This window comes from Vitis vinifera, chromosome 16 (assembly GCF_030704535.1).
Source record: "Vitis vinifera cultivar Pinot Noir 40024 chromosome 16, ASM3070453v1".
Taxonomy (NCBI): Eukaryota; Viridiplantae; Streptophyta; class Magnoliopsida; order Vitales; family Vitaceae; genus Vitis; species Vitis vinifera.
The window spans coordinates 18,346,307-18,368,580 of record NC_081820.1 but is presented as its reverse complement, the minus strand read 5'-3'; the positions used below and the strand labels follow the sequence as shown (position 1 = coordinate 18,368,580).

Sequence of the window (22,274 nt, the reverse complement as noted above, 5' to 3'; positions counted from 1 at the left end):
AAAACATGTGAATAATGCTACAGAGGTCTAATGTTCTTGGAAGATCTGCGAACTTCAACTATAGGTGTACTCAGATCTACTTGTGAATTTACATTCTCCTTATCTTCTTCACCCTTTTTTTGGACAGTACTTTCAGTCAATTCATCTAAGTTGACAAACTCAGATTTCTTTTGATCTATCTCTATAACATCTGACACTATAATTGACCTGTCCTTGTACATAACCTGTTCATTAAATATCATATTTCTACTTATGATGATTTTCCTGTTTTGTTCATCCCAAAACCTATAGCCAAATTTCTCATCACCATAGCCAATGAAAAAATATATTTTTGACTTTGCATCAAGTTTACTACGAGCATCAGAATCAATATGAACATAAGAAACACAACAAAAAACTTTTAAATGTGAAAACTTCACCTCTTTACCGCTCCAAACCTCCTCAGGAAGTCTGAACTCCATGGGAACTGATGGTCCTCGGTTTATCAGGTAAGCTGTAGTGCTAACAGCATCAACCCAAAAAGTTTTTGGTAGTCTAGCATGCAACCTCATACTTCTAGCACGCTCATTGAGAGTTCTGTTCATGCGCTCAATCAAACCATTCTGCTGTGGTGTCCTAGGAATAGTCTTCTCCATCCTAAATCCCTATGCAGCACGATACTCACTGAACTCTCCATCTATGTACTCTTCTCCATTATTTGACCTCAAACGTTTTACTTTCAAACCTGTTTTTGTCTCAACCATGACCTTCCACTTCTTAAAAGTTTCAAATACATTAGATTTATTTTTCAGGAAATGAACTCATACATTTCTGCTTGAATCATCAATAAAAGTGATGTAATACCTTGAACCTCCAAGGAATGCAACCGGAGAAGGCCCCCACAAATTAGTGTGTACTAGTTCCAATTTTTCAGCTTTCGGTGTCCTGCCAGTTTTCAAGAAGCTCACCTTTTTTTGCTTTCCTAAGATGCAACTTTTACACATGTCAAAATCAATGGACTTCAATTTTGATAGTTTTCCTTTTGACAACAGCATCTTCATCCCTTTCTCACTCATGTGACCAAGTCTGCAGTACCATAGGCTTGTATTAGTACTTGCATCAACAACTGCAATTGTGTCTCTTGGACATGAGGTCATATACAGAGTACCAGTCTTCTTTCCACGAGCCAATACCCTAGTTCCCTTTGTAACTTTCCAAGTACCACCAACAAATAGTATTGCATGTCCTTCATCATCAAGTTGTTTAACAAAAATCAGATTCCTCATCAGGTCAGGAATATGTCGAACCTTCTCCAATAACCAAACAGACCCATTGGGCAATGATATCCAGACGTCTCCCAGACCCACAACATCCAAGGCTGAACCATCAGCCAAATACACCTTACCACAATCACCTGTAACATAATTCTGCATGATTTCTCGGTGTGGAGTGATATGAAACGAAGCTCCTAAATCCAAAACCCAATCATCAAGTGGACTGTCTACTGCAAGAAGTAATGCATCTTGTACCTCTTCTGTTACAGCATTAGCAGAATCATCTTCATTCTTCTTCTTAGGACTTTTGCATTGCCTTCTAAAGTGACCTGTTTTCCCATAGTTCTAGCATTGTACTTGTTGGCCTGATCTAGATTTGCTTCTATTTCGATTAGAATTTCTAGATTTTGATCTACCCCGGTTTGAATTTCTGTCATTACATCTGCCTCTTGTCTCAAGGTTTAAGGTAGAACCAGATCTTGAGGTTTCGTCTGCATCTCTTCGGCGAATCTCCTCATGCATGATTAAATCTCGTATATCATTGTACTTGATCTTTTCCTTTCCCGTAGAATTGCTTACTGTCTCCTCATTACCTCCCAACTGTTTGGCAAAGAAGCCAAGACGATCAGAGCATGAATCTCATCATCAAAATCAATTTCTACAAACGACAATTGATTTGTGATTATATTAAATTCATGTAGATGTTGTGCTACTGATGCACTCTCTGTCATATTCAAATTGAAAAATTTCTTCATCAGATGCACCTTATTGTTTGCGGACGACTTTTCATACATACCGGACAAAGCCTTCATCAGATCTACTGTGGTCTTCTCCTTTACAACATTGTGTGCAACAGACCTAGACAAAGTTAACCTAATAACTCCTAGAACCTGTCTGTCAAGAAGCGCCCATTTCTCAGCCTTCATACTCTCAGGTTTTGTCCCCAAAAGAGGCAGATGCAATTTCCTCCCATAGATATAATCTTCAATCTGCATCCTCCAATATGCAAAGTTTGTGTCATCGAACTTTTCTATTCCCGACGTCTTTCCTACTTCCTCTGCCATTGCTCCCACTCAAACCTAACCCTAGGCTCTGATACCAATTGTAGGGAATTAAACCGAATTCCCAACCTGTGAGAAACAAAAAATAGAGAAAACACACGCCAAAGAAAAACAATCACACGCACAAGACAGTATTTACATGGTTCGACAATTTACTTACGTCCGCGGAGTTGCAGGGATATCACTATTATCAGGGAAGAATACAGAGTACAACCACGGCGACTACAATATTTTCTCTCTATATATAATACGGCAACCACACCACACTAAAAAACCGTAATTACAAAAGGTGGTTCCACAATAGGCTAAACGGGCCTAACAAGCCTCAGTAAATCTCCCATTAAAAAAGCCATGCAATATTATTCGGGTTGAGTCGCCAAACCGGATCAAACAAAGCTAGACTCCACAAAGCCCGACATAGATCACCTGCCCGATGACATATAAATAACTCACTAAGCACAATTCTCGCTGTGTTGGGTCATTCCTAAGAGCAAAAGACCATCTAAAACTAGGCAAACCGCTCATAATTGGAAGTAATTGTCCATAAGTCAAACCGAGCAGGTTCCACCGCTTGGGTGGTCTTTAGTCCTCTTCATTCCCACGCAACTTCTTGCCTTGTGAGGGTTTCCCGAGGCCCTAGCGTTTATTTCATACATCTTTTCTTGCTTGTGCTGCTTGTGTTGATACCAAGACAAGGTTGGTTACAACTTGCAAACTTTTTTTCAACATAACATACTTATTGGCTCTCCTAAACAAATCATTAATTGTCTCCGGTGGCTTTTTGGAGATAGATTCGAAGAAAGGGGTCCCCGACCCAATGCTACATTTGAAGGGTTGTAGCAGAGCGTCCATACTGCACGTTTCTACCTGGAGCATTGCTTGGGTGAACTTGTGCATGAACTGGCATAAAGTCTCACTCTCTATCTTCTTCATATTTTGAAGGCTGCTTATATTGAACTTCTATCTTGTTGAGCACAAATAGTAAGCTACAAAGACTTCTGACATTTTCCTAAATGAATGAATACAATTAGGGGGAAGTCGGTGGATCCAAGCTAGGGCGATGCCTTGGAGACTTGCTAGGAAGACCTTACAAAGGAGCTCATCATTGTCGATATCAAGCATCATCATTTGCCAATAATGCATCAAATGATTGAATGGATCATATGTACTATCATACATGACGAACTCATGAATGGTGTACCCTCTTGGGGGTTCATACATCAAAATATATTAGGCGAATGGCATTGTCATCATGTCATTCAAATGATGAGTTGCGGCTCCCAAGGGCAACTCATTCAAACACTCATGAGGGAGCTAAACTACCAAGAACAAGGGTCGAACCATCCCTCCTATGACCTCAATGTGGGGCAACCTCATCTGTTGTCGGCTACCAGGGTTCGAATATACTGGGGATTGGGGTCCCTGTCGAGAGGTACAGTCTGCCTCGTCGATGCCTTTACTGACCAGAATTCTCGGGAACCTGGGGTCAAATGGGCGACGTCCCTCATGGGAGTTTAAAATGGTGTGGGGAGGTTGACCAAGAGGAACTACATGATTTAAAGGCTCCACCACGTTGTCATTGTCTTGTTGGCGTAAATGATTAAGATTGCTTGCAGATTGATGAACATTTGAATGCGAGCACGCTAATCTTTGAGTTGTGTCAACAACAAGGCATTTTCTTGCCTTAGCAACTCAGTCTGAGCAATGATGGATTCTATTCTTCTTTCCTGCTCCGCTTGTTGCCTTTCAAAATCCTCACGGAGAGTTTCTGAAGCGGTAGCCCTCTAAGAAGCTGTTGTACTAATTGAATACCACGACTGACTATTTCCCATTCCGAAGCTTCCAATTCCAAACAAAAAGGGGGTCTATGTTTGGTTCAAAGTGAAAGTGATACTTTGATGTAGAACTCTTTCCACAGACAACACCATTTGTTGGAGTTGAAAATTTCTTGAGCAGTAGTCTTCTTCTCACGACGCGTTCTTTTTTATCTGCCACACAAGGTTCACCTGGTTTTACCTTGAGATAAACTTCTCCGATGGTTAAGTTAGTTGGGGTTTTTCTAAAAAAGAGTAATTTTTTTGGTACTGTTGTCTCTTACCACCTATGGCCTAGCTAGTTGCACTCATATATACTTCACCTACCGATAGGCATGGAGATTCTAGGGACACTTTCTTTGTCATTTCAAGCAGTTACAACCTCAAGCGCTAACCGTCTCCACTATTCCTCGTGGATAGCTCTTCAATGTTCTACTTTGCCACTTTTCTTGTTGGGCCATTCAAGCTAGTAGGGCTTTAATCCTGGCCCGAGCTAGCCCAACTCATATGATAGTCTTAGATAGGCCCATTACCTCTATTTATGGGGGTACCCACAGTAAGGGGATGGTATGGCCAGTTGTAGCTATGTCGCTAGGATTATGGGTTTGATTGATGGGAGAAACTTGTGGATACATGGTTGGTATGGGCATGGGACTGTTGGGTGATGGCCAACTACAAGGGATTGGACGACTAACGAAGGCTGAGTTGAGATGTCTTGGGCAACTAAAACTGAGCTATAGCAAGGGGAATGGGACATATTGATGGGTTAGAGGAATGGGTGCAATTGGTTGATGGCTTATGGGAGATAATGATAAACGATTGGTGCATGGAATATTTGAGATGTATTTGGTAAGTCTTAAATTATGTAAAGGTTATGTAAAAATATTTACAAAAACATATGACATATATATTTTTTTGTTATTGATTAGAAATATTAATTTCATGTTTTAAAATACAAATTTTTATGTAATGTCATAAAAAAATCTTTGTTTATGACTCCATGGGATATTAATAGAAATATTGGTTTAGAATTCTTTTTATATTCTAAAGTATGGAATTAATAACTACGGTAAACTCGAATTTTTATTTAAATTTATGGATCATGTAATGTTAAAAGAAAAAAAATATTTTAGCATGATTTAAAATCTTGAAATGTATATTTAACAGTAATAATGTATTAATCTTCGATGTACTCATTTAATAAAATTGGTTAATATCTCGATTTCTATAATTTATAAAGCGATAATTAACAAAAAAAATGATTAAATCATGTTAAAACATAGTTATAGAAGAGCTTGTCTTATTTATTATCAAACCCTTATTATGTTTTATATTTTAAAGAAATAAAACCAATTATTAATTAATTTAAAATCATGAATTCGTCTTCTAAAAACAAAATTTCCTTTTTACAATTCTAATTACACTTAAAAGAAATAATAAGTTCAAGCAACAAGGAATTCTAAACTAAAAATCATAAATTTATGTGATCACATCAAAATTTCATAATCGTCCTCCTAGAAGTTCCCAAGGAAGAATCAAAGACTATAAGTCAATGAATTATGATAATTTAGTTGGATAGTAACTTGTACAGGTCAATGGCAGAATGAGGGGTGTACACTTATCTTCACATTTATTTTTTTTCTTGGTATTTAAAAACATAAATTTTTTTTATATTTCTTATTTACATTACTCATTACAAATGGAAGTAAAAATCAAGCATTAGTTATCATTAAATCAAGACTCTCTTGTTAGCAATTGTTGTGCCAGCGGAAGTTTTAATGCAAACAATGTTAATTTAAGAATACTAGGATAAAATAATCAACACAAAAGGTGCATGAGGTTTTAACGTGGTTCGAGCAACCATGCCTATATTCACGGATGAGAAATAACCATTCCACTATACAATAGAGAATATTACTGAAGATTGAACCAGATGCAACTATTAGGTTCCTGAAACATCCCATGTTTCCCCACTCCTATCTGTACCTTACTATAAGCTCCCTCGCTCCATTGGGTATCTTCTATTATCTCTCACATTTCTATCCACCTGGTATATTCTCTATAAGCCCAACTCCATTTCATGACTTTTTCCCCTCATAACCTAAAATATTTATAAAAAAATTCCTAATAACTTTCCTTATTCAATAAGGAAATCTAATATTACTATATCAAAATATTCTATACAATATTCTTAACATAAAAATGAATATACACTAATTGGGAATTTGGGATACTATCCAACAACAATTTTTTATCACGCAATGCATTATGGACATAAGTATAATTTTATGCGATATTACCTTTGTTTTATAAGCAATTCTCGTTTAGGTGAACAATGTCATATATTAGTATATTACCATTTGGCTGGCACGGTTTCACAATAAACCGGGGATAGAATAAATGTGATAAAACACATGGACAGATAGACAGACAAGCATTACCTAAACCCAACTATTCGGGATAGACAGATAAGCATTACCTAAACCCAAATATTCGGGAGATTAAATAAATAAGATCTTGATTTTCATCGAGATTCCACAAAAGCTGTCTGCTCATAAAGGATTGTTTATTGGCGTCAACAAGCCCAATCAAGCTAAGCTCTTATTAATTAATCCTAATACTTGTAAGAACAAACTAGTTGAGTATACTTAATTTCAGTCCACCCACAGCATGCTCCACGCTTCTATATTCAATTATTCATCACCGTCCAAGCAATTAATCACAAAGAAGAATAATCCGACTTCCATATTATATGGTGCCTCTATTTCACATCTCTTGGCAAATCTTTAGTTTCAAGTCATTCGCTCATAAGCTTAGCGGGTGTTTGTAAACTAACTTAATAAATTAAAGTAATTTAATAGCTTAATTCAAGTTATTAAATAAGTAAAGTATATTTAGTGAAATAATTTAATAACCTAACTTGAAGTCTAAAATAACTTTAAGTAATAAATAAAAATAATTAACTTATTCTTAAATTTATATTTTCTTTTTACATTTTTTCCTTATTTATCTTAATTATCTTAAGGACCTTTTTTACCACTGCATGACCTTCATTGTTAATTGATCTCCTTTGTCCTAATTTTAATTTATATGGACAAATATGTCAATTCAATTATTTAAAATAAATTTTATCAAATAATTTTAATACTTAAAAGTACAAATTAAATAATAAATTTTAAATTAATAACTTAAACATAATTCAACTTTAAATCAATATTTTAAATCATTAAATAAATAATAAGTATTAAGTTTGAAGAAATAACCTCTTTTTTATTTATTTGTATCGAATTCTCCTAAGTACGCGAGTTGCTTGTGTTTATATAATAATTGTCCTTGTTAAGCCATCAACTTACAAGAATCGCAAAAAGGAATAATCCAAGCTCGATGATATATAGAGCCTCTATTTTACTTCTTCCCAAGCTCTATTCTTCAGCAAACATGATTGCAGTTCTTCTCAGGAACCTTGTGAACTTAGTCTCTGAAGGCTGGTCGTGGTGGTGGGATGGACTCACTGAAAACACCATTTTTCGAGTAGTGGCCGCCCTTTTGACTGCAGCAATTGCCATTTCTTGGTATGCCTGGCTCATCAAGAAAGCAAATAGAGGCCTCCCACCCTTGCCACCCGGCCCAAGAGGCTTACCGTTGCTGGGAAACCTTCTCTTCATTGAGCCTGATCTTCATCGGTACTTCTCCAAGTTGTCCCAACTCTATGGTCCCATTTTCAAGCTTCAGCTAGGCAGCAAGACTTGCATTGTGATAAACTCGTCTTCCGTGGCCAAAGAAATTCTCAAAGATCACGATGTGATTTTTGCTAACCGTGATGTACCTATTTCTGTATTAGCCTTCACATATGGGGGGCAGGACATAGTCTGGAGTCATTATAGCCCCGAATGGCGTAAACTACGCAAAGTTTTTGTGCAAGAAATGATGAGCAGTGCAAGCCTTGATGCTTGTTCTGCACTTAGAAGAAGAGAGGTGCAAGAAATGGTGAGGGACGTGTATGGAAAGGTGGGGACAACAATTAATATGGGGGATCAAATGTTTCTAACTGTATTAAATGTTGTAACAAGCATGTTATGGGGTGGAACACTTCATGGTGAGGATAGGAGTCGAATTGGAATGGAGTTTAGACGAGTCATTGTGGAGACGGTTGAATTGGTGGGAAAACCTAATATTTCTGATCTTTTTCCTGCTCTTGCATGGTTTGATCTCCAAGGAATTGAATCGAGGGCGAAAAAGCTTGTTTTGTGGTTTGATAGAATTTTCGAATCCCTGATTGCTCAGAGGACACAAGTGGATGGAGCTGATGGAGAAGGCAAGAACAAGAGCAAGGAAAGCAAGGACTTCCTGCAGTTTATGTTGGAGCTGATGCATCAAGGAGATGATAAAACCTCGGTCTCCATCACCCAACTCAAGGCTTTGTTCATGGTATATTACTATTCCTTAAAAACTCAACATATGGGAAAAGGGTTCGTTTTGAGTCACGAAAATGTTTCTAAGAAAAATCATTTTCAGTTTTGCTGCCACCAAAAAAAAAAAAAGAATCATTCAACCAACTGCTGATGAAAACCATGAACTGGCTCATATCTTTCAAACGCCATGGTTTAGGCTATTCGATCTGGCAAATGATTTTTTATTCTATACAAAATTGGCCACGCTCCCAAATGTTCATTGATTAAGCCTTTCTTAAAGTATAAGTCACTGCATTGACAAAATTATATCAATTACTTGATATTGTTATTTTGCTCTCAGTTTCCGAAATGTTCACTTCTTAAAGTATTAATACTGGTGAAGGTGGGTTCTGTTAAAGAAGGAGTTCTTCTGAACCAAGCTAGAATTATTCTTTTAAAGGGGATGAGTTCATGAACTTGGCACTCAATATAATTGACCATCTGCCATGTACTTAGCATTGGACATCATTTTTGCGCATTATCACCTCTTGGGCAAATGGCCAATGTCATATGGGTGCTTTGTATTTTAACTTAATTTTGTGTTATTAGGACATAGTCGTTGCTGCAACAGACACATCGTCCACCACAGTGGAGTGGGCAATGGCAGAACTGCTTCAACACCCACAGACAATGCAAAAAGCCCAAGAAGAATTGGAAAAAGTAGTAGGAAATGAAAACATTGTAGAAGAGTCTCATCTCTTCCAATTGCCCTACTTGGGTGCAGTCATAAAGGAAACCCTCCGTTTGCATCCCCCGCTGCCCCTCCTAGTCCCACACTCTCCTAGTACGTCTTGCATCATTTCCGGGTACACTATCCCAAAGGGCTCGCGGATACTCGTCAATGCATGGGCAATGCAAAGAAACCCCGAGGCCTGGGAGCATCCATTGGAGTTTATACCAGAGAGGTTCTTGGAAGATGCTGCTAGTGCCGACTACAAAGGCAACAATTTCAACTTTTTGCCATTTGGGTCAGGGAGGAGGATTTGTGCTGGCTTACCTCTAGCTGAAAAGATGCTGCTATATGTTTTGGCTTCTCTTTTACATTCCTTTGATTGGAAATTACCTGATGGGAGGACAAGCGTTGATTTGGAGGAGAGGTTTGGAATCGTTTTGAAGAAAACTGAGCCACTTCTCGCCATTCCAACTGCAAGATTGTCCAATTTAGGCCATTATGATCCAAGTGAAAGAATATTTTAACTATATTAGGGCATATGTAATGTACTTCGGAATTTCTCTAATAAAAGTTTGTTTCTACTCTCATAACTAGAGAGAGAGGGAGAGCAATATACAAACCAGAATCCAATCCGGGTTTTAACAAATTTTTCCAAACCTGTCTCTAGCTCGTATAAGTTTCTCTGAAACCTCACCCTATTGGCTAGGATGAACGGATATCCCAAAAAAGCTATTACCATTCCTATTTCTGACAGAGCTATTCATAGCCCCATGCTCTAAATCTATGATCTATAAGCCCCATATAAAGTAACCAAAATCAATGAACTTTCCTTTCCCTACTTATTTCAATTAAGATGTTATAGTATGTTTATCACAATAAGACTTTTTATTGGCATGTAAAAGTAATAAGAAAGGAATCATTCAATTAGTAAATAGAAGATTTTTTATTTTTTTTAACAAAAATTCAACTTTAAGTTATGATTATTTTTGTGAAAAACATGTTTAAAATGGATAATCACAAAAGTTTAGTTGTTATTGCTTAATAGTTTTTAAAGTTATGTCAGTATTTGTAAATAATTTACAATAAATTATATAACTGGATTAAGACAAGGACATATTTGAATTCGTCCTTTTGAGTTTTAAAAAAATTTCCCAAAACCATTCCTAATTACTTTAAGCTTCTCTCAAACCCCGCCTATTAGAGACAAGACAAATACCAAAAAAATATAGCCATTGCCATCTCCATTTTTGACAAAATGATTCATAGCTCCTTGCTCTAAACCTATGATCTATAAGCCCCATCTCGTTTACACTTAAAAAAATAAACTCTCCCAAGATCTCTTGTTTGCATTTTTAATTAGCCAATGAAGAATAAGCTAGCATAAAGTGTAATTTTATGCAACATCACCATTGTACTCTCTCGTTACGAAATTTTACTAGGAAAACTTATCAAATAAGATAGGTTGGAGGTGTTAAAGAACCGTAAAGGGTCACTTAATATAATAAGTATCCTAAAGGGTAAGGGGAAAAGTGGAAAAAAAATCCCCCAAAGACCATGGAAGAAAATATTTGTCAAAAATACCAAAAATGATCTTCAATTACATAAAGTAAATAAATAAATAATCATTATAATAATAATATATTGGTGAGATGGAAAGATGACAAAACATAGGACTGCAACTTGAGCAGGTTGATGGTTAACCCAACCCTAATTTGAATTAAGAAATGATAAACCGAAGTCCAACCCAACACAACCTCATTTCTCTAAACTCAAGTTGAGTTCAGGTTGGTCAGGTTAGACTCGAGTTAATGGGATTACATAATTCAAAATCTATCCTTAATATTCTTAATTTTTTAAAAGAAAACTTATATATTTATAATAAAATTTAGATAGTAAATAAGATAATAAAATAATATAATAACAAATATTAAAATATAAAAAGAAAATAAATATTATTATATAGGATAATATGTATTATAAATATTATAAAAATATTGAATCAAATTTGGGTTAAACTTAAGTTATCCAAACCCCGACTTGAGACCAACCCAAAATGAGTTTAGGTTGTAAAAACCTAACTCAAGTCCAACCCAAGTATTGAAAATGATTTTTCAAGTTTGCGCAAATGTTAAATTGGGTTTGACTTGGGTCAAACCAACGTGTACAAGTTGTACCCCTATTAAATCGTGATTAAAGTTCTTCCTCAAAGCAAGCTTGCATTAAAACAATTCCATACTCTTCCAATCTTGTGCTATTTTTTTTTTTATTGAAATATTGGATTAATTGTTATTATCTTATTTGAAACTAAAGGTAAGCTAGCTAAGAACCTTCCTCACACACCCATGGTAATACCCACACTAATTTCTTATTGGATTTTTATTATTATTATTACTATTATTATTTTAGTATGAGAAACAAAGACGCTTCCTTCCTTAAACTTGCATTATTATTATTCTTTTATAGTATGAGGGAGCTTCAATGTTTTTGTTGGATTTCAATTTTTTTGTTGAAACTCGAACATAAGTGAAGAACCTTCCTCACGTATCCTTAGTGACACTCACACTGATTTCTTATTGGGAATTTTTTTTCTTTTTTTTTTTGGTATGGGTATGAGAAACAAAGACGCTTCCATCCACACACACACACAGACAAAGCATGATTGAAGCCCTCTCCTTTAAAGCTACGTGTGTTTGAATAAACCCAACAAAGTTCAAATAGGTCCATGTTATTTACATTTTCTATATATATATATATATATATTTTTTGATGTGGTATTTAAAATTTTAAACACAAATATTTTGTTGTTGTAAGAAACATGGTTTTGTTGTGTTTAAAATAATGCTCGCAAAGATTTTAAGTTCAGTTTCAATTTCTGTTGGTAGGTAGGGTCAAGTTGTTGAGGGGGAACCCCGCCTCTATAGTAAGTAAATAAAGCATAGAAAAAGTGCGCTCTATAGCTAGCTCCAATTGAAGAGGTTGAGGAGAAGAGCCGCTAAAGCCCTTTTTCACTACGTAAGCCTCGGGCTAGTGCTTTCAAGCGAATAGACAAGTTTGGCATGTACCGAACCTGGCCTCTTTTCCTAAGTCGACGAGGGAGAAGCTTTTCAGTTGATTGGCAATCCAACTGATGATAGGGACCTAAGCGCCCATTGTCTTTTATATTAGTAGTCCCCTTCTTCCGTCGCAGCTTACATGTGTCCAATGCTCTTCGAGACTAGAAATCCACTTTTATTAGGTTTTCTATAACAATCTAAATTTTTGAAAATAAATAAATAAATTGAGGAAAATGTATTTTAAATAATCTATTTTTTTATAATAAAATAAAATTTGGATAATTTTAAAATTTTATATTTGATTTTTTTCATTTTTATTACATGTTTATATTTTTTTGACTTTGATTTTTTTATATTATCTTTTAATACATTGAGCGGACAATGTTAATATATTGATTGAAGTCAAAATATGTGTTCTAATAAGATGTATATATATGATGTAATTTATGCAATATAAAAGGTTCAACTAATCCAAATTAATTTGATTTTTGTTAAAGCCCTAATTAAGGATCTAACATATATTTTGAGCTTAAGTTCAAGTTTAAGGGAGGAAAAAGATGCAAGTTACAAGAGTCCATTTCAATAAACGAAGAAAAAGAGGTCAAATATGTCTAAGAGAGACTCGAGACTTGAGAAATATGATGAAAGTCAATCAAAAAAGACAAGTCATAAGCATGAAACATGAGTGATGGATTCTATGAACATGTTTGGAGAAGATGAAATCACGTGGAAACAAGTCTAAACAAAAATCAAGAAGGGTTGCAAGATGGTTAAAGATTGAACGAAACCAACTCTGAATTTGAATTGAACTTTGGAGTTCTTACCAAGGTCATTTTGGGAAAAAATAAATAAAAGTATTTCAAAGCTTGAGAATTTAAGAATCCAAATTAAATTTCCAACAATTCACAAATCGGATTGAAATAAAGAAGTTACAACCAATTGAATCAAGTTGTATAGTAGCAGAATGTCAAGTTATAATACATGTTGAAAATTTCGATCACAAGGAATCCAACAACTATCCAAGTCAAAATGAAGTCAACCATGTGTCAAAATGAATTTGACCACATGTAGAATTTCAAAATTCCAACTTGATAAACTAGTTATGAGTTTTGCAACTTCCCATGTCGAAATCCATGTCGAGAATTTCTACAAATAACTTATTTAATCTAAAATCAGCTACAATCCTTCTAATTTTGCAAGTTCCGACACTTCTCCAACCCAAAATGGGCCCCAAGCATTTGGAAATTACAATTTTATTACTTTTTAATTATTTTAGGGAGTTTTTGGAAATAAGTGGCTAATAGGTGTCACATGTTGGATTTTCGCCCAAATTATAAAAACTCAACTTTTAGATCTTTCTAGGAGTTCTTGATTTTTTTTCTTAGAGAGAAGAAGATAATTTTTGTTTTTCTTCTCTATTTTCGTTTTCTTTAATTTTCAAGAATAGTTCTTTATTCTTTTTTAATGGATTGTATATTTGACAACACATCCATAAAAGGTTAAAAAGTCATCTTAGAGTGTAAAACATGAAAACCTAATGTTAGAGCCAAAAGGAAACAATGGGTGCATGTGAAACTTAATAATGGGTTAAATGAATATTAAGGCATTAACGTCAATATTAAAATACCCTCTAGTGTTAGTTTCAATTGAGAGATGGTACAATTGCCTATTCTTTGATACTAGGAATTGCTAGCAATTTTTAATTCCTAGTTATCTAAGGTTTTATCATTAATATCCTAAGGCAAATATACAAAAGGTGGTAGTAGCTTAAATCCAAGACTTGAACCCAAATTTCATATTTATTCATTAAACAGGTAATTCAAAATGGAATAAAATATTAAAAGTGAGGATATGCAACCCTAGGTTACAAAACTCAAGTTGATCTTGTTTGACCATACATTTTGAATGTCACAATATTAACAAAAATAGATACCATTTTTTTTTTTTAACCTAAAGCCCTAAATTTGAAGTTGGATTGTGGAACCCCCCAATCTTGAGTTACTTGAATAAGAAATCAATTAATTCTCACATTTTAACTAGGCTTATTTAGCAAAACCAAATTGAGTTGAATCAATTTTATACATTCTTAATTTAGAAGATCAGATAACAAGTAATATTTTGGACCTAGTTTGACAAATCCCATATATCAATCCTTGGGGAGGATACCCAAAGTACTACAAAAGTCATGGTGACTTTGTCTCTGGTTTTCTTTACTAAAGTTGCTATATAATTTAGGTTTAGTATTTTAAACAATGGAAAATAGTGATCAATGATATATAAAAAGATATTTCTAAGACTATTAATTTTGCTTTAAATTATAAAAACAACACAAATGTGTTATATTTACAATATAAATATTCTTACATTATATTACATTACAACAAGATCTAATATAAAAAATCTGAATTGTTTTATAAGACTAACAGTTTTATGTGATTGTACAATATACCTTAGCATGCCTTCTACCATAAATCAACCTTAAAAACCAAACAAAATATTAATTTCAATTCACAAGGCTTGTAGCTTCTTTTTTTTTTTTTTTTATAAAAATCATTAAGCAACTTCAAAAGCATTGAATGAATGATGCTAACACACTAGTATGATGCATGAGTACCAAATGTCAATAGGGTATTAATAGACATCTCTAAAACTGTTACTTTTGTCATAAAAAATAAGTTTAATACAAATACTCTACACTTTTAATATAAATACAATAACATTATGATGTAACTTAATTTAGAAAGTTTTTAACTTTTTTATGAATTGATAGTTGTGGATTATTGAGCTATACTCATTAGTATGCCTTATGCATAGTAAATACACTTTTTAACAATAGGAAATATTTTCAATTAATTTTTTTTTATTATTATCATGCATATGTATAGTAATAGAGGTCATGGTAGACAATTAAATATTTTATCTTGATGAGCTATTTTGTGGTGTTTTTTTCAGGCAAGCTTCTTAGATTTGGTGAATTCATATCGGGCATTCAATAATATAGCTATCATGGCATCTTCATGTGCATCATTTAGGATTACTGGAAATAATGGAAGAAGAGGTGAATATCTAATATATAATAATTGTATGTACAAAAAATGAATGAAGAGGTCAGTCCTATTTTAACAAAATTAAGTTAATGTAATACACTATAAATATGTAGTTGGAGATCTATGTACTAAAGTTTTGTATTTACCTTTTGTGTGTTGTATATTGTTAATGGTAATATGTTGTAAGGTTTTTAGCCTATCAAATTATAGTTACAATATAAATCTACTAACATTACAATGTAAAAATATAGCAAGTACGATGCATTACAAATGACCAAATTTCAAGTTATTCAATATTTTCTTTCAAACAAACACTTGGTTATAGTTGCATTTCCTTGCAAAAGTCATTAAATAGACAATACAAGGAATAGTAGTCAATGAATTGACATCAATATAGAGCAACCTTAATCATCTTAAGTAACCAAAATTTCCAACAATATCCAAACAATGAGGTATGCATAAGTTATCCTAAGTCATAATCAACTAGGAAAATATGTATATATAAAAAATTTGTAGCAAGATAGTTAACACAAACTTCTAGCTTGCATTCAATAGTAACTATACAATTTTTAAAAAAAATAATATGACTAGCATCTATTAACTATCAAATTACATGAAGAAAAACATGTCACAAATATTAAAACAACCTAATTCTTTTTTTCCTAAGTATTTGACTTTTTGGTATGATAATCAATTTATATTAACTTCTTTCTCTGAAGATACAACAAATTATTGGACTACCCAATGACTAAGAGAACAATAAGGCAAAATTTTACAAGCATATAAATGGAGTACAACGAATTCATTAACATGCAAATTATTCCAACATTATTCATCTTCAAACAATCCCAATGAACCCTCAATAAAGCACCATAGACTTTATGTGTTCTCTATACACTAATAAATGGTATCCCAAACTTCATTACTATCGAACATTATAAGTTGTGTTAGAAGCTTTACCCTATATTTTGTCCTTATCTTATCCCAGAAATTACAAGAAAACATTTCTTGGTTATTATCAGTTGATACTTTCCCAAAAAATACTCAATTGTTTCTTAAAAAACCTATATGTCTTGTCAATTCAAAGTCGTACTTCATTTGTCTTCTAAGATTGGTTTATAGCACAAAGCATGGTAGAGAGCATAGCACAATAACCCATCATTTTCAGTTTTGTACAAAAGTTCAAAACTTTATAAATTAATTCATGTATTGTAATGTGAGTGTACTTATGTTGTAATTTGTGTAGTGTATTTTTATTGTATCAAACTTTTATAATTAAAATAATGGTGTTAGGGATGCCTTTTTACACCTATTGGCACTCTAGTTATGTCCTCTAAACCATCCTCTATATTCCCACCTCCTACATCTTCCCCTATCCTTGTCTCATCTCTCTAAGTCCTCTTCACTTTCTTTATCCCTACCACCTCCACCCTTGACTGCTCAAACCCATCCTATAATAACTTATTCCTACAACATCTTCAAACCCAAATAGGTCAACCTTACCACTAAGCATCCTCTTCCTGATTCTATTGAGCCTAGTTGTGTATCTCAGGTTACTAAGGATCCTCTTTAACGTTGTGCAATAGAAGATGAGCTTAATGCTCTTCTACACAATCAGACATGGGATCCTGTGCCTTCTCATCCTTATCAAAATGTTATGGGTTGCAAATGGGTATTTCACATTAAAGGAATTTTGATGGTAGTATAACTCATTATAAGGCTCGCTTGATTGCAAAGGGATTTCATCAATGACTAAGACTTGACTACCATGAAACATTTGGCCCAGTGGTTAAACCTACCACCATTGGCACTATACAAAGTATTTCTTTGGCTCATGGTTGGCCTATTCATCAACTTGATGTTAATGATGCCTTTTTACATGGCACTTTAACTGAAGAAGTATTTATGTAGCAAACTCCTTGCTTTATAGACACCACACATCCTTCTTCTATTTGCCAACTTCGTAAGAGGCTCTACAATCTTAAACAAGCCCCTCATTTGTGGTACAATGAGATTAAGGAGTTCATGCTTTCCTATGGGTTTGGGAACTCTTGGGCTGATACTTCTTTCTTTGTTTGTAATGCTTTGGGTAACACAACATATTTTTTTATGTATGTTGATGACTTACTGTTACAAGAAATCATGATGACTTCATTCAGTCGTTTTTACATATTCTTTCTATGAAGTTCTCTATCAAAGACTTGGGTGCACTCCATTATTTCCTTGGCACTGAAGCTATCTCTACACCCATTGGTTTTTTCCTGACATAGCACAGATATATTCTTGATTTGTTTACTCAAACCAATTTATGTGGAGCCAAAGAAGTTAGCATTCCAATCACCTTGTCTCCACCACTAACTGAGAATGGTATGGATCTTTTTCCACTAATGCAACCTATTACAAAAGTTTTTTAGTGCATTACAATATCTATCCTTAACTTGATCGATCAAATATCTCTTATACAATCAACAAGCTTGCACAGTTCATGCATTAGCCCATGGGCCTGCACTAGTAAATTATTAAGCATCTACTATGATATCCCAAAGGCACCATGTATCATAGCCTCTTTCTCAAAATGAAATCAACCTCTTGCCCTCATTTCATTTTTTGATGTTGGCTAGGCTAGCAATAAGGGTGATTTCTCTTCCACCACTACCTTCATTGTTTACTTTGGTGGTAATGCAATTTCCTAGTGCTCTTATAAACAAAAATCTATAGCCCACTCCTCTACAACGGCTGAGTATTGTGCCCTTAATTGTTTCCCCCGTCGCTCAAGCTCTATGGGTTCGTTCTCTTCTAGTTGAAGTTGGTGTCTCACTACCTCACATATCTACCATCTACTATGACAATATTGGTGCCACCCACGTCGGTCAATCTGGTATTTCATTATAGAATGAAACACATTGTCCTTGATATTCAGTTTGTTCATGATCATGTTACTAAAGGGGTTCTCTGTGTCGTTGCATCTATTTCCACCAAAGATCTTAGCAGATGCCCTCACTAAACCACTTCCCCACCAACAATTTTCTATTCTCTAATCCAAGATTGGTATTTCCAATAGAATTACCATCTTACGGGGGCATGATAGAACACATCCCACTAATATCTCTCATTACCCTTTTCAATATATAGAGACCAGTGCAATCCCATATACTGTGGCTGCATATCACCATATATAATTCTATCCTATTAAGAACTTTAGTCAGCATTATCAAACCCATATGATAGGGCTGTATATTTGTACCATTCCCTTACTATGTACAAATTAATAAAGAGAATTCATTCAATCTGGTTGTTGCATCCATTACCCATCTAATTCATCCTATTTGGTAATTTTCCCTTTTTATTACCCAACGCAGTATGAACACAAGTGTACGTAATTTTAAGCAAGTCTTGATTAGGTGAACAATTTCATATACTATCATTTAGCCTGATTAGCTAGCATTGCTCAAGCAAAAATATATGCATGGTCATCACTGCCATACACATTCTCAATTACCTTTATAATCACTAAAACAATATATTTCCTTATATTTTACAATTGCAACAAGGTGATTGACACATATTTCAGGCTTGCATGGTTCCACAGTAAACTGGGGATAGAATAAATGTGGCAAAACACACAGATAGATGTTAACTAAATCCCAATATTCGGGAGATCGAATAAACTAACATTTACAATGAAAATGAAGAAGGAAAAAAGAGATTAAAAATAATTTCTTTATTAGGACATGGTCGTTGCTGCAACAGACACAACTTCCACCACAGTGGAGTGGGCAATGGCAGAACTGCTTCAACACCCACAAACAATGCAAAAAGTCCAAGAAGAATTGGAACAAGTAGTAGGAATTGAAAACATTGTAGAAGAGTCCCATCTCTTCCAACTCCCCTACTTGGATGCAGTCATAAAAGAAGCCCTCCGTTTGCATCCCCCGCTGCCCCTCCTAATCCCACACTCTCCTAGTACATCTTGCATCATTTCCGGGTACACTATCCCAAAGGGCTCGCGGATACTCGTCAATGCATGGGCGATGCAAAGGGACCCCGAGGCATGGGGGCATCCACTGGAGTTTAAACCAGAGAGGTTCTTGGAAGATGCTGCAAGTGCTGACTACCAAGGCAACAATTTCAACTTTCTGCCATTTGGGTCAGGGAGGAGGATTTGTGCTGGCTTACCTCTACTTGAGAGGATGCTGCCATATGTTTTGGCTTTTCTTTTACATTCCTTTGATTGGAAATTACTTGATGGCAGGACAAGGGTTGATTTTGAGGAAAGGTTGGCAATCGTTTCGAAGAAAAATGAGCCACTTCTCGCCATTCCAACTGCGAGATTGTCCAACTTATGCCATTATGATCCAATTGAATGAATATTTTAACCACGTTTGGGCATATGTAATGTACTTCAGAATTTCCCTAACAAAAGTTTGTTTCTTCTCTGAGATCTATAACTTAGAAACCATCATGATGATTGATGTTACTTAGAAAGTTAGACTTCAATTTTTTAAGATACACGCTTTTGAAAGAACCCTATGATATGAAATTACACCTTTTTGGTATTACTGGTTGAAATTACCTGCCTGCAAGTTCGAGCAAATGGATAGGAATATTTTAGAAAGAAATAATTAGAATAATTTTGGAAGTTGAATGGTTTTGATTTAATATCGATGATTATAATAAATAATTAGAAGAATTTATATTATGATATTTTAGAATAATTTAATGACAAATATAAATAAAAGAGTGGAAATTGAATAAATTTATGGTATTAAATAAATGGTTAGGGGTATTTTAGTAAAACAAATTATAAAACACCTTTTTCTTTTACATACTACTAATTAAAAAAGATGTGCAATATATATAAGATGAGCAATATAATTTTTATTTAATATTTGATCATAAATTATAATATAGAAAAATGTTAAATAAAAGAGTTTATATTAAATAAATTTAAATAAAATATCATAAATTCATATTTATATATCCTTAATAATAAATTCTTATTCAATGGTTAAAAAAAATATAAGTTCCATTTCAAATTTATAACTCTATTTATTTATATGATATTAATACTTAATCTTATTATATTTGTTTTTTTATAATGAATAATTATTTTTATTCTCTCATATGTTTATATAATATTAATACTTGTTATCTTATTATCTTATATTTATGAATCTTATTATTTTCAATTAATGACTAAATACTTGTTTGATATAAATGAAATATATATATATATATATATATATATATATAAGATCTTTAAGAAAAAAATATCATACCCAATGTATATCATGACTATTGCCTCACAATTATTTTACAATACAATACAAGGGCACTTGGATTTGTTGTGCCTATAAGATGGATATGATTTCAGAACTTTATCTGCAGGGAAAAAAAGTGTGTGAAATCATAGGAACATATTTTTTTTTTATACAAATAGAAGAAAAACCAAGAGATGAATGAAGTACCAATTTGCATAGAACCCTCCATTTTTACTCTAAGCTCGTCCTTCAAACAATGACAAATAAATGGGTTTGAGGGTTTTTCTTAATATATATAGAAGGCCAATTGGAAAACATAGATAGAATAATGATAATAATGAGAGGAAATGAAAAGGTATGAATTGGGAAGGCATGGATTGAAAAGACAATATCGAAATACGATAAGGTTTAACTATTTGTTTAATATAGAAAGAAATTAATGTTTTATAAGGACTTTTGGGTAGAAAAGTTTTATTTATAAGGTCTTTTTGGGTAGAAAAGTTTTATTTATAAGGTCTTTTTGGATAGAAAAGTTTCAGCCGTTATGAGGAATAAATTGTTGTAAACTGAATCAATGGTGGAAACTCAAAAAGACAATATAGTAATTGAAGGGTTTTTGTTGGAGCATTAATTGAAAAGACATCACCAATTTATGGGCAGGTGTCAATTGGAAAGTTTTTTGGGATTTATAGGGTAATAAAATTTTTTGAAGGGATTTTTAGGTATTAAAAACCTTAACCTTTGTCTTCACAGAGAAAATAGGAAAAAAATTTAAGAGATAACTTTCTGTGGACCCCGTATTTCGGCTCATGCGTTTTAGGTAATAATGTTTTATAAGGACTTTTTAGGTAGAAAAGTTTTATTTATAAGGTCTTTTTGGGTAGAAAAGTTTTATTTATAAGGTCTTTTTGGGTAGAAAAGTTTTATTTATAAGGTCTTTTTGGGTAGAAAAGTTTTATTTATAAGGTCTTTTTGGGTAGAAAAGTTTTATTTCAATTCCTCATTCTGTGACTAAGAAACCCAAAAACTTACCAGTAGATATGCCAAAGGCACACTTAGCAGGATTTAATTTCTTCCCAAAGTGCTGCAGTAGGTCAAAAGCTTGCTGTAAATTTGCACAGTGATCCTCTCATCTTTTGCTTTCTACAAGTATATTATCTATATAAACTTCCGCCGTTTTGTCTAGCATTGGATAGAATATTTTTGTCATGAGTCGCTGATAAGTGGCTCTTGCATTTTAAGGCCAAAAGACATAACATTATAATAAAAAGTCCCAAAATGAGTTATAAATGTTGTTTTTTTTTTAATCAGGAGGGTACATAAGAATCTGATTATAACCAGAAAAAAAAAATCCATAAATGACAACATTTCATGCCTCGAAGTGACATCAACAATTTGATCAATGTGTGATAAGGGGAAATTATCTTTTGGGCACGCCTCATTCAAGTCAGTAAAGTCAATACAAATCCTCTATTTGCCCCCATTTTTTGGCACAACTACCACATTAGCTAGCCAGTCCGGGTAGTAGACCTCTCGAATGAATCCCACATCGAGCAATCAGGATATTTCAAGTTAAACTATCTGATGTCTCTCTGAATTGAGTCTCCTTACTTTTTGTCAGATAGGCTCCGATCCTGGGCGGATCCTGAGTTTATGACTAA

General features: G+C 33.9%; 2 protein-coding genes across 2 annotated transcripts; both read left to right on the top strand.

Moving 5' to 3' along the window:
• Positions 1-7,566: 7,566 nt before the first annotated feature.
• Positions 7,567-9,776, top strand: LOC109124179 (flavonoid 3'-monooxygenase CYP75B137-like). The gene is made up of 2 exons (XM_019225960.1): positions 7,567-8,556; positions 9,129-9,776. Exons 1-2 carry the CDS (start codon positions 7,567-7,569, stop codon positions 9,774-9,776), a joined length of 1,638 nt encoding a protein of 545 aa, XP_019081505.1.
• A 9,307-nt stretch (positions 9,777-19,083) lies between these two features.
• On the top strand, positions 19,084-19,719 carry LOC109124178 (cytochrome P450 76A1-like). The gene has a single exon (XM_019225959.1). The coding sequence runs from the start codon at positions 19,084-19,086 to the stop codon at positions 19,717-19,719; it is 636 nt and encodes a 211-aa protein (XP_019081504.1).
• The last annotated feature ends 2,555 nt before the right edge of the window (positions 19,720-22,274 follow it).